This window comes from Acanthisitta chloris, unplaced genomic scaffold (genome assembly GCF_000695815.1).
Source record: "Acanthisitta chloris isolate BGI_N310 unplaced genomic scaffold, ASM69581v1 scaffold34302, whole genome shotgun sequence".
NCBI classification, from domain to species: domain Eukaryota; kingdom Metazoa; phylum Chordata; class Aves; order Passeriformes; family Acanthisittidae; genus Acanthisitta; species Acanthisitta chloris.
The window spans coordinates 6,944-20,422 of record NW_008661645.1 but is presented as its reverse complement, the minus strand read 5'-3'; the positions used below and the strand labels follow the sequence as shown (position 1 = coordinate 20,422).

The following is a 13,479-nucleotide window of genomic DNA, read 5'->3' as shown; positions in this document are numbered from 1 at the left end:
TATGTTCTGCATGATGATGGGGCACTTTAACAGTTATAAATCCCATTTAGAAAGAAGTTTAATGATGAATCTGTAGAATCCATGAATGCTGGAAGGAGCTGTGGATCATATTTACTAAATACATTTCACTTAGACTATGTGCAATTATATAATACTGTATAAAATATTTACTGCTCTACAGTACATGACACATACATATTGCATGAAATGTGTAGTATTGCATGAAAACCAGATGAAGAATCTATGATACTGTGTGCACTGTATTTTACTGAGTGGCAGATTGATTTGAACTCATTTCTGCTGCTCTACTTACATAAGTCTATGGTATTGGTAATAAATAAGGCTGCTTCAGTATCTTTATTTTTTTGGATGAAAAGAAATCTGATAGAAAGCTGTTCCATCAATGTTTCCAGTAATATTGCTACACCATTTTCCCTTCAGTAACCATCAACTCTGTTGCCATGAACCTAATGTGAGGTGACTCATGGAGCAGCATGTTATTGCATCATTGCAACATGATGTAAGGCACATCAAGCATGATTAGATTAGCCTGAATTTTGTAGTATGACAGTAACATTTTATGCACATTAGCACCCCACTTAGTGCTCCTTATGGGAATATACTTCAAATAAACATATTAAGACTTAATTTCAGACTTTGCAGAATTTACCAGTTTCTCCTTTCTCCAGAGTTTAATGTGGAACTTGAAAGGTTTTCATCTTGTTCCCTCAAATTTAGCAATGTATTAAAGCAAACATTGTGCCATGAGAAACTGTATTTTATTATCTGTTACATCCTTCACAAACTAATAAGTTTTATTTTTGTACAAAAAAAAAGATTAAGTTATTTCTTCGCAAACTCTGTAAGAAGTTTTGAAATAAACCAAAAAATGCCTTTAGCACCAATTTCTTGGGCAATTTAACAGATGAGCACTTTAGTAAAAGAAATGCTTGCAAGTGTAAGTTACTTTGCCTTTGCGTAGTCAGTAATTTGCCTCTTTAAAATTTTAAAAGACTTTGAAGCAGTTTGAGCAGAATTCAAACCTAAAGAACAATCCTGCAGTGTTGGGGCAAGTAGTATCTTGGAGCACACACTCTCACAGGCTAAGGAAGTGTAATAAGAGTAAAACTCCAGAAATTTGAGCTGTCTAGGGAGGGCATAAAAGCTCACTTGTATTGTGTATAGGCAAAAATCCCTTTTTTTTTTGTGTGTTACTGGCAGGGTGGTGAGGGTCATGCAAGCAAAAGTGAAAACAAATATCTTAGTAGGATGTAGATGCAACTTGCTGCGTATAGAAAAAGTAATAAAACTCAATAGCACCAACTTTGAAGTATTTTTAATATGTTCATAACCTATATAATTTTAAGATGTATAAATAGTGTAATGGAGAAGATTAACTCATTAATCCTTTTAGTAAAGCATCATGTCACATTAAACAGTTGGAAGAATAGGCATGCAGAAAAAAAGTTAATGTTAGGAGGTAAGAGCATATAAAAATGTATTGGGAAGCAGAAATGAGATTTACTGACAAAAATGGAAAAGAACAGTATGAAAAATATGATTTGAAATACATGTTTTCTAAGAACAAAACACGTAACTCATTAATCCTTTTAGTAAAGCATCATGTCACATTAAACAGTTGGAAGAATAGGCATGCAGAAAAAAAGTTAATGTTAGGAGGTAAGAGCATATAAAAATGTATTGGGAAGCAGAAATGAGATTTACTGACAAAAATGGAAAAGAACAGTATGAAAAATATGATTTGAAATACATGTTTTCTAAGAACAAAACACGTGGGCAAGACAGTATGAAAAATATGATTTGAAATACAAGTTTTGTAAGAACAAAACACATGGAAGAGGCAAGAGTGAAAGGAACGAGTGAATGTGAGTAGTGAGGCAGTTTTTTAGTGGTATCTGGAAGCTTAGATGTTACTTAAAATCAGTAAGAGAGGAGTAGAAAAAAGTATTTGTAGCACATCGTATTTCAAAGTGTGTCTGTTCTTCAAATGGGTATGAAAGCATCCAGACAAGCCTTTCTCTGGCTGCAGGTGTAGCCCCTAAATGGCAGCATGGCTCTGCAGTTGCTCCTAGGATGCTTTGCTAAGGTGTCTGTTAAACAGCAACAAGAAAGCTCTTCCTCCTCACTGCTGGTGTATTTTTGAAGATGCTTTAGATGGATCTTTCCAATAAGACAGAAAATGTCCATGATATTCTGGACCTTTCTTATCTGTGGGGCCTTAGAGTACAAGCAGTGGCACCAGTTGCTTTTCTTCCTTTCTCTTACATAGTTTTAGAAACAGTATAGAGAGCATAATGTCTACTTAAATCCAAGTAATACTGAGTTATGGAAGGATAAAAAAAATTTAAGGCTTGTACATGTGTGGGGTTTTTAATACTAACATAACTTTAAAGCTGACAAACTGATTTTATTTTGTAAATTTTCTCTTTTTAATCTCCTCTTCTCTGACAGTTTTGATATCAGGTGTCTCCCCAAAGCAGATTTTTACAGCTGAGCTATCAATCTCTAAGAAATGCAGCTGCTGAAGGAAAGGCTGACACAATGTTAACTGAAGCAGTGACTCTGGATTCTGCCAGCTGATACCATCTTCAAAAGATTGGGATGGGGAGAGGGATATATAGTTTAAGGGCAGATGGAATGCCTGAACTGTAGTTTTTTGCTTTGTTTTACTTCTCAAGTAGATTCAAGCAATATTAACTTTCTCTTGATCATGATTTATTGAAGTGAATTACTTATTGTGCTATTGGGAATATATCTCCTGTCTCTCAGTGGATAAGGAGCCTGCAGAACCTTTTTAGAAAGTAAAAATGTACTGGGCACAGGCAAGATTTCTTTTTGCAGAGCTGGAGGTGACCACCTGAAGTTAATCAGGGAAGACATTCCCCCCCGGAATGAAGCGGGTAGCAGGTGTTAGGAATTGGTTATAGTTGGAGGAGGGATGCTATTTATAAAGGGGGAGCAGTTCTGCAAGGAATCATTTTGAATGTCTTCCCAGGCAAACTCTTTCTTGTCTTTGCCCTTCTCTTTCTTACACTATGTAAGGTTGGCAAGTTTTTGTGCCACCTTTATTTTTTGATTGTGCTTGATTGTATTTGAGGTCATGAATATCCTGTAAATCAATAAATATATATATATATTTAGAACCTTGCACATTGCTGGATAAGAAAGTAAAAAGCATGTTATACCATGGAGTGCAGATACAATTTCTTTGATGAATTACTGTTTGTGTCCAGCTAATCTGACTGCCTCAGAGCTGGGTCCTCCTCAATTACAAATTGATGGTATTAGTGGAGGATGGGGAAAGTTTTGGCTCAGTTCACTATTCCCAGCCGTGCCTGTCTGTCTGAATGAGCTGGATTGCCCTTTGGATTTTCCTGAAGTGTTTATTCCTCTTTGTCTGTAACTACTCTCGTATGGTAAGCCCCCATTTACCTTCCTTTCTTCCTTTATAGGGAGATCAAATCCTTTCCTAAACTTCACATCTGCACAGGTAACTGGTCTCAGGAAGAATACACGCCCTGAGTAGAATTGGGAATGGGGAGATAAGTGGTGTAAACAACCTGTTACTTAGCTTTTGCTTCCTGGGATGGGCTGGGAGAGTCTGTAGCTTAGGCAGACAGTGATGTAAAGAGGCACAAGACCAATTTGTCATTTTGATCCCTCTTTCCTGGAACTAAACCATCCAACTTGCATCAGTTTCAGTTGTGTCATGGAGTGCTTTTCAAGATGCCAGTGCTCCTGATGGCACAGGTTTCTAAAGAGCAGGGAGAGAAGGATAACATTTACTAGGGGAAAGGGGTTGTAGCTAAGACATTTCCTGGGTATGCCTATCCATTTCCTAGCACCCTAGTACTGAGCTGAGCTTTCACTTGATCATATGTGAAAACATATGGGTCCTCCATGTTAAGTCCTAACAATTATCTGGTTGCTATATTAATGAACCCTCATCATGTTACACATTTTCTGACTTGATGCTTACAGCTAGAGAGAATTTTCTCTTGGTGATGTGGGAGATGCACAGCTTCCATACTACATACATGAAGAATTCTACTAATGGTCTGAAATGGTTTTAAGTCATTCTGCTGAAGATGCAGAGGAAGAAACAGATGCAAGAATAGTTTGAGCTTTATAATATCCTTTATAGTCTGACTTCTGTAAACAAGATTCAGCGTAAAATCTATTACACTATTGACTCCCCATCTTGTAATCATAGAGAAAAGCAGGGAGGGTGGTACAAAAAAAAAAAAAAGATGAAGTAGATGAATAACCCCTCAGCAGCTTCTCTTCTACATTTGGAGTTCTCCACAAACCTGCTTTTGTATAATCACAGTAAGGAAGCTGTTCGAATTACTGTTTTCATAATGTAGTACAAAGATTCAAAGGCAAGGGGAGGGGTGCCTGACCTGTAATCACAATGCTTAGTAATGCCTTCCTAGAATTCAGTCAGCAACGCAAAAATACCTTGCCCGGGGGGGATGAAGGAAGACAAGCTGAGCCAGCATAACCTCCGGGATTGGACACCAACATCAGCAGGGTGCTGCTTTAGAAGCATAAAACAGAATTTGTAGCCTTGCCAATATGCAGTATCAGTGCAGGGAAGCCAGGATTGCAAAGGAGAAGGAAGGGATGCTTCGAAATGTTTCTATTAATCAGATGCTCTAAAGCCATTTATATGCAGAAAGAATAGAAAATGTTTCATTCCCTTTGCATTTAATCTTCACTCACTGCTAAAAAAAATAAATCCGTATATGTAATTCTGAATCAGCTTCTTTCTTCTCTCTCCTCTGTCCCTGTGCTCAGTCCCAGTGTATTTACACATAAACAGAATTTGCCATAGTAGCAGATTCTGCCTTGCTCTACACATGAGTAAGAGCTCGTGGTGATCTGGAAAAGCTTCGGTGTACAAAGAGAATATATTGATAACTTGATATTCGTCAGTGTTAACATTAATTGGAAAGACAGTTAAACTAAATGTTATTTTGTTTATGATGTTGCATCACTTCAGTATTTAGTACCCTAGGTAGCTGTTCTTTAATCCAGTGAGCTAGATTAGCCTGATTACACTGGCAGGATGCAGTTGATGGATGACTGTCATTATCTTCTCAAACCTGCATGATACTTTAGGTATAGGAGATGATAATTAAATTTTCAAGAGACTACATTGAGATTATAAGATCTAAGTATTTTTTTAAAATGAAGGAATATGTTTGCAATTATCAGCATGTTGTTAGAGGATCCTCTCCTGAGATGTTTTATTAGCAGCCCCTGATTTCCTTTAAATTGATCAAGAGAAAAAGCTCAAGTTATCATATAACACTTTAGATGTTGTTTTGGTTTTCTAATTCTGATATTTTCCTCCTCCTGAAACAGACCAAAAATGTATCCGATCAAATCTATTGGTAATGGCTTGAAGATGTACAGGTTAGCACAATATATTTAATGAAACCTTGTTTGAGACAAAACACTAGAGAGGATCATAATTAATGCCTCATTTTCTGCCAGTTGCTATTGATTACTCATTCAGAGTCCCTTTGTTCTCAAAATGGTAACACTGTATTTCACATTACTATTTGATGATATTCTCAGGATGAGATTCTTTAACAACATGCTGATAATTGCAAACATATCTCTAGAATTTAAATTTAAAATGAATTTACATCATATGTCAGTGTTTTTCCAAATTCAGCTCCTATTTTGGAGTGCATTCATTACAGTTTCCAAAGATTGGAGACTTGAGTCAAGTGAAATTCAACACTTTATATCTTAGTTATATTTTTGGCTTAAACTGCATGACGTGAAATTCCAGTGAATGGTCTTTTCACAGCCCAAACCTCTGTACTCTACTAGGATCTCACAGAGCAATTAGTTGCTGATGTTTTAATTTTGTGCTAGGTTTTCCTTTGGAAGCACAGTAACAACATACATGATTTAGCTGTGGGATTTTGCAAGTTTAGAGTTGAACTTTTTTGTTTTGTGACATTCTTTTAAACTAGCAATGCCCATTGCCAGGTTTATCTGTGAGGCAGGACATGTGCAATATTGAGGCACATTGTAGACATGCTTTAAGTCATCCTAATAGCTCACTGACTTAAAGGACATGTACATGAAACCTGTGGTCTACCCAGGGCAACATTTCAAGTTTACAGTAAGGCAAGGAATGCACTTGCCATCTGCTCTGTGTAATTCTGAGAAACAGAGAAATGCCAAGTGAGTTCGTCAGCGACCGTGGCAGGATAATGGAGGGATTTGATTGAGATGAGTGGTGTTGCATTACATTATTTTGTTCAAGTAAAGTGTCCAAGCTCCCAATTTTTCACTAAACACTCAAGTGCTGTAGGGTTTTTCTTCACATTTAGGCAGTTTTCCTGCTTTAGAGACTGTGCCTGCTAAGACTAAAAGCACAAACTTTATGAAAAGAAAGTGAATGCAAAAAAAAAAAAAGGAAAAATAAAATCTAGATGAGTCTAGTTGCCTATTGGGGAGGTTTTCAAGATCTAAGTTTGCAGTTGGTAAGTTGCAGCTCTCATTTCACTGCCAAAGCAGCCTGTCTTATTATGCCAGCATAATGGGCCTGTCATAATCAGTTGCATATAATGGGCTAATGCTTTTATTCCCAACCATATTATTCTTTTGATAGAAAATAATGAATAATGTAAAGGCACACAGTTGTATTTGGATGAAACTATTGCATAGTTTGGCTATGGCTACACTAGGAAAATTTGAGTTCTTAAAGTGTTTGCCAGTATGTTTGCATTTAAAAAAAAAATTGTGAACAAGATTTAGACCAAAAAGCACAAGGCTAACTGCCTATAGCAAGTACATTTTTATACAGGTAAAGCTTTATACTTATGTAGTGTATGAAGTGTGTTTGTAAAAACTGTTTGTGTATTTTGCAGGATAGTTTTGGCTTCCCTGTCTACATACAGTCTTAATGCTGGGGAGCTGCAGGGCATATTACATGAGGACATCTTTAGGCCTTTACTTGTCCACATATTTTTTTTCTATCAAAGTTTAAAAAAAAAAAAAATCAAAGAAATGTTTACCATCATACTAGAATCCTGGCTGGTGTCCTAGAAGTTCATTGAAGGCAGAACAGTGTTTTGGCATCAAATTGTGTCTTTGAGATTCTAAAGATTCATAGAGTTAGGCTGGGGAAAAGAAAACTTCCAAATTAGTCATACTCTTTTTTACTTTTATGCTTAAATTCTTTGAAAGAATCAATTTTAAAAAAACGTTTTGAAATATGTTGACTAAGGAGCTTTTTTTATCTTGGGCATATCATTTAGCTATAAGCATATGGTTGATTGGCTTGTTAGTTTGAATGGGAGCTAACTTTGCCTGCATGAAAGTGCAGCTGCAATGCAAAGTTACTTGTTTTCTGTGACAAAGGTGCATAAATACAACCCCCACATGTAGATAGGATTCTTTTTCCCCCCCATCTCACGCTTGCAGTGCTTGAATAGATGACTCCCCTGCATTTCATTTTTCTGGGAATACTCTTTAGGAAAGTGACCCCTTTAAAGCATTTGTCTAGCTAGTGGCCCTTGTGAAAACCTTTCTTATTTGGGTCAGGCCATGCCATTTCCCCTGAGGCTGTCAAAACTGTTCTTGGTTTTTCTGAAAGGGATAAATCTGAAAAGTAAAGCAGTCATGTTTACCTCTTTTGCTCTGCTCTTTTTGCAGTCAGGCTTGCTGTGTTCTTAGTTGATTGTGATAAAAGCCATTTTTTTTCTTCTTTTCTTCTTTTCCGTTGTTGATTATTGAACACTCATTCCTTAGGGAAAATATTGCTTTAAATAAATTCTTGGATATCTTGAAACTGGAAATATGCTTTATAAAATCTAAAGAGGCAATTTTTTAAGGGTCATGCCTGTTTATTTACAACAGTAATGCAGACAGGACTCGACAGCGTTCAGGAGAATAACCAGTCATTGATTATTCTTTAGTAATTGGATCCTGCTTGGCAGATGAGGTTCAGAGTGAGCGTGAATGTTCTCTGTGGAGAATGCTGCTAACTACGTATGTAAGTGATCTGCCTCTGTGCAGGGACCTCGGGCACTTAGTCAGGAGAAGCTTGATGCTGATAATACAAAGCTTTTTTGCTATCCTCAGTGGTATTTTTGTATTCCTTTCTTTATCAGATGCCCTTAGGAAAGGATCAGTCCTAATCAATATTGCTTCTCAATTGGTTCAAACAGGCAGAAAAATCAATGAGCTGAACTAATGACATCTATTTTTATTTTCTTTTGGAAGACTGAGGAACAATTATAAAATTTTAAACAGATGCTTCATTTGGTTGTGGAAATGGTAGAAGAGGGGTGTGGATTTGTGTTGTTTGGGGGTTTTATCTGTTTTGAAAATAAAAAATTTTTACCCAAACACAGTATAGATCAGGAAACTTCTTTAGAGCATGTTGCACAGCTTGAGATTTACTGGGTATGTACCATGTTACTTACACAACTAACTTCATGTTGTTGTAGTAACCAGACTGCTTTGAAATTCAGGGTCCAGTGAAAATGTCAAGAACTGGAATGCTTAGGACATTTTGGAGAGTGGCAAATGTCATGAAGTGAAGGTCAGAGGTTAAGTCTGGAAAACATAGACCCTTTTGAATGACTTTGTAAAATGAATTTAAGAGTTTTTACTGGTTGGTTTGTTGGCTTTTTTTTCCTCTGTAACCTCTCTCCTGACAAATAGGGGAACAGTGGAACTAAGCACCCTCCCACTCCTTTTTCTGGAGGCATCTGGATACCATTGCGTTTCCAAAATCGCTGCCAATGATCAGGAGATGCTGGGGGGGTAACAGAGAGGGTTGTCTTTAATGTGAACGGGGCACAGTTCCTGATTGTGTTTGACAGCTGCTCTGAGCAAGCAGGGCTGGACTAGGTGACCTCTGGAGGTCCCTGCCAGCCTCACTGGTCCTGGGAGTCTGTGAGTGGGACCTTGTGTCAGCCACTATCACAATACTTCCTCCCTTCCCCACAGACTTCATAAAGAGATTTTCCTTCAGTCCTGGGTATTCTTGGTCAAAGAAGGTCAAATCTTGGGCTAAGAGCAGAGTTGGTTTCGCTTCTTCTTTTGGACAGTGTTGGTTTGGAGGAGCTGCTTTGCACGAAACACTGCCCAGGGTTCCTGCACGGTGTTCACCACTAAGACTGCAATAAATGTTTTGATAGGTATCATTACTAAATTCAGATTTATACTGTGTAAGCCAGGTATGCTGATGGTCATCATGTTTTCTGCAAAACAATAAAATCTAAACTCTTTGAGTGACAAAATTAGCAAATTTTGAAACAGACCTCAAGCAGATTTCCCTCTGCATGTATGTTCTGTATAGTTTTGTCACTCCCTACCAGAGTATCTGATTTCAGCATGAGTTTTAGATGAACAATTCTGATTCAAAGTCTATTTTATTGTAAGAATAGCAATGAAGAAATTGAGGGGGAACTGTTTCTATGCATTAACATTTAAAACAAACTTAGATCTTCAAACTTTTGTATGAAATAACACTTTTGGGCCCTCCTTTAGTTTGTAATGGGGCAACTCTTTCACATCTCACTCTGTTTAATTCAAATATTAGGTTTTTCCTGCTCGAATTAGTCATCAAACAAGTAAAAGCAAAATTTCAGTAGTGATATGGTGCAACATCATTTATCTGGAAAAATGCTTATAGGAACTCTGGATTTTCTGCTAATCCCAATGCATTGCAAGATAGAAGAGATTTAGTCCCTTACTGAGAGGTGTGTGTTAGCCTCACCTTTCACAAGTCACCACACCAAAAGAATCAGCTTCAAAGATAAAATGTAATCAAAAAATACATTTGTTTATGAGTGAGGATATCCAGGCCTTAGAAGAAAGGTGAGGAGAGTCAGGAGCAGTGGTCTCTGCACATAGTCCAGTGAGCTGCTGTAGCCCTAGAAGGCAACAGCACTGGAGAGTGGTTCCTGCCATCATCCAGTCCCCAAGCAGGTGTGTGTGACAACCTTGGGAACCTGTAGATGCACATGGATTTGTCATTGAGAGCAGTTTGAGAGGAGGAGCAGTTCTGGCTTGGGAGCTGTGAGGCCGAAGGAGAAACTTTAACTAGGTGGCACCTCGTTTGTTTTGGTGTAAAAGTGACTCCAGTCAGCAGTTTCTGTCTTAGCATCATCTGACAATGAAATATGAATATTGGCAGATGAATATAAGCCAAACATCCCTGCTGTCCTGCCAGCCAAGAGCTGTGCCTTGCCCCTTTTTATTGGAGAGACTGCACTATGTAATGACTGTGGATGGAAGAAATCAAATCCCTTGCTTCTGGAGGGTGTTGGTTCCATACTGCTCTTAAAACACTGTCTGATTTGGCTAACATTAAAAGCAGAATGTCTTTAGGTGTGTGTAACACAGTGGATGCTGCTCTGTGAGGAAAGCTGTGTGCAACAGCCAGGAGTGAAGTGCAGTGAATGCATTTTTACTGCCTGCTACAAGTATGTTTTCTGTACAAACAGTTCTGACTCCAAGTCAGGATTTTCAGAGTAAAACAAGGCTAAGCATAGTGTCAGCTGTGGAAAAACTATGTTCTCCTAAATCACCAACATTCATTTCAGTTTCACCGAGGAAATCTAAATAATGTGAGGTCAAACAATATATAATGCACTTGTTAAGTGTTTAGAATGGTTTTTGTATTTACTGCATGACAAGGGAACAAAAAGGGTAAGGTTCAACTGCATTGTTAGCTTGAAGTTTTTTAAATGTCATAATTTTTCTTGTTCTGTTCATTAATCTCCTCTCTCTTGTCTGCATTTGCTTTTTTTTTTATTTTTTTTTGGACAATTTTATTCCATGTGTTTATGAATGTAATATAAGTCTGGATTTCTAAGTATGTGCTAAAACCTAATGTCACACTATAAACTCTTACCAGTTTTTATCAATTATGTTTATATTGTGTAATAGAAGAGGTGTTACATTGCAAACTAAACAAAGTAGTATGATTTTTTTGTTTAAAATGTAAATATGAGTTGATTCTTGCAGATGTTTTCAGCTGAAATGGTTATGGGTTTTTTGGAGGCTCCAGCCAAACTTGCTCTGCCTCTCTGAATTACACTATAGTATTTACTCTGAACACTAATTTTCAAAAGTCAACATTTTTTTGAACTCTTAAGACCTTCACTGAAAGCCCAGTAAGTTTTTATAAATGCCAAGAGCAGTATGTGTGGTTACTAGTTTGTTAGCCTGGTATATTAGCAGCTGAGCTATTACAGAGCTTAATTGTACTTTTTCCTCTGTATTTTTTTGTAGTCTAGTCTGCTTCGGTCTGATATGGGGCTTGGGAGTCCAGGTCAGCTGTCATCCTCTGGAAAACCTGGAACAGCCTACTACCCATTTTCGGGCACAAATCAGCGCCGGAGACCACTTCATGACTCATCAGCTCTCGGTGAGTAACACAGAGTTTTTTAACTTTTGCTCGTGATATTTTTCTGCAGTCTTTATTATTTCCTTTGACAGTTCATTTTATATACTGGAGGTTGCTCTGTACTGAGCTATTGAAATTACACCAAAGTGCTATGTGAGAGGAAAACTGGAATTATTCATGTTTTCTTTGAGACACTAGCTGGGATTCAACACTGGTCAGTATGGCTTATAAAACAAACAAGAAGCTCTAATAAAACCCTTAATTGCAAAAGCAATAATGACAGATGGATAGGAGCTGATGACCAGCTGAGTGCCCTTAACCCATGCCATCATTAACTCCTGGAAATGCCTGACCTTGAGGTCATTACCATTATTTAGTAAGGGAAAGACACAAAGGGGAAACAATTATCCTTTTATATGCTAAAAGTAACTTTATTCAGGGCAATATATAGTTCATTGTAATTGGTTCAACATGCCTTTAAAGTTCTTAGCAATTGGAGACTAGTAGCTTATCCTAAAATCAAACTACCTTGCAGAATATGTAGGCAGGAATTTGCTTAAAAATTTTTATAATCCTATGACAGTATTAATATTTTAGTCTGGGGATACTTAGAGGTAAATGGAGTTTTTGTACTTGGCCATAGACAGATAATATAGCTCTGTTCTGTAGTTCCTGCTGTAAGACTATTGTGAATAATTGGGAGTGCAAATTACAAAAATTCTTTTTGGTATGAGGGACTGTAACTTCATATTCTAGTTTACCATATATTCCACTTATATGGTTATGTATCCAGTTATATAGCCTTATATTCTAGTTACCATATATTTCAGTGTTAGTAGGATAGGTCATTAAGATTTCTCTAGCTATGTTTGATTTATTTTTTTATTCCTGTCATGTTGTATAGCACTTCTATTCCATAATAAACTCAGAAGTTGGAGCCATGTAACTTAAGCCATTCTTTACCCAAAATAAGATTTTCATCAAATGCGAATTGCTTCTCAAAGTAACTTTAATATTGACCAGAACTGCAGACTTCTTGGGCGATAAAATAGTGCTGAACATGCCTGAAATTGTTTTTTAAGTCTTTAATTGTAAAAAAAAAAAGGCTTTGGAACTTAATCTTTTGTATCATAGAATCATCAAATCATTTAGATTGGAAAAAATGTCTAAGACCATTGAGTCCAACCCTTAACCCAGCACCTTAACCCAGTCCATCACTAACCATGTCCCCAAGTGCCACATCTATACATCTTTTAAATCCCTCCTAGCATGGTGAGTCCACCACTTCCCTGGGCAGCTGTGCCAGCACTGCCTTCTTTTGCTGAAGAAATTTTTCCTAACATTAATCAAAACCTCAGTGCAACGTGAGGCCATTTTCTCTTCTAACGTGTGTGTATACATGTATTTTAAAATACCATTTTTGTATAACTTCTTACCTTGTTGTCAAGACAATCACTGTTTAGCTTGGGATTATGTGTCTTTACAAATATTGTTGTAAGTATTCATGTTACTCAGAATATGAGAACAAATGCAGCAGTTCTTCAGATCTTTCAGAAGAGGAACAGTCTTAGGAAAGTTCAGTGAAACTGTTTACTGCTTGAAAGGGTGTTTGAACTTTAATAGAAAGGAGTTGAGTTTTAAGATGGTGATGTTTTAGCCCACATTGAATCAGTTTTAGTGAGAAACCCCTTGTAATAGTGAGGTGCCATGGTTTCAAGTGACAGGGTTAGGGCAGGACTCTGGGTGTGCTGGGCAGGGAGGTTGTGGTGTGAACCACATGCTGATTGCTGTTACATACTTGCCTATGTGACTAAGTCAGTTTCTTGTGCAAATTATATAGGCTTTGGTAAGTTCCAGATATTATTAAATCAACCAGAATGAAGTGTGGCGTTTTCAGAGTAGTAGTATTGATTAATGAAGTGTGGCGTTTTCAGAGTAGTACTATTGATTTTTTTTCTTTGAAAGAGAAGCTCAAGGTGTATATAAACCTGTTCAAACTGGTAACTGTGATATTCCTATTTCTGTCATGGTTGAGTCTAGGGGACTGTAACCTGGGACATGGCAGG

The 13,479-nt window shown here is 37.3% G+C and overlaps 1 protein-coding gene across 1 annotated transcript in view; it reads left to right on the top strand.

Moving 5' to 3' along the window:
- The window catches only part of LOC103798063 (transcription factor 12-like), a gene marked incomplete at both ends in the record, with an annotated part of 65,642 nt that overhangs the window by 50,835 nt on the left and 1,328 nt on the right, over positions 1–13,479 (top strand). The window contains one exon of the mRNA XM_009070307.1: positions 11,299–11,434. Within this exon, the coding sequence (XP_009068555.1) occupies positions 11,299–11,434 (136 nt within the window). The remainder of the gene's footprint in view (positions 1–11,298; positions 11,435–13,479) is intronic.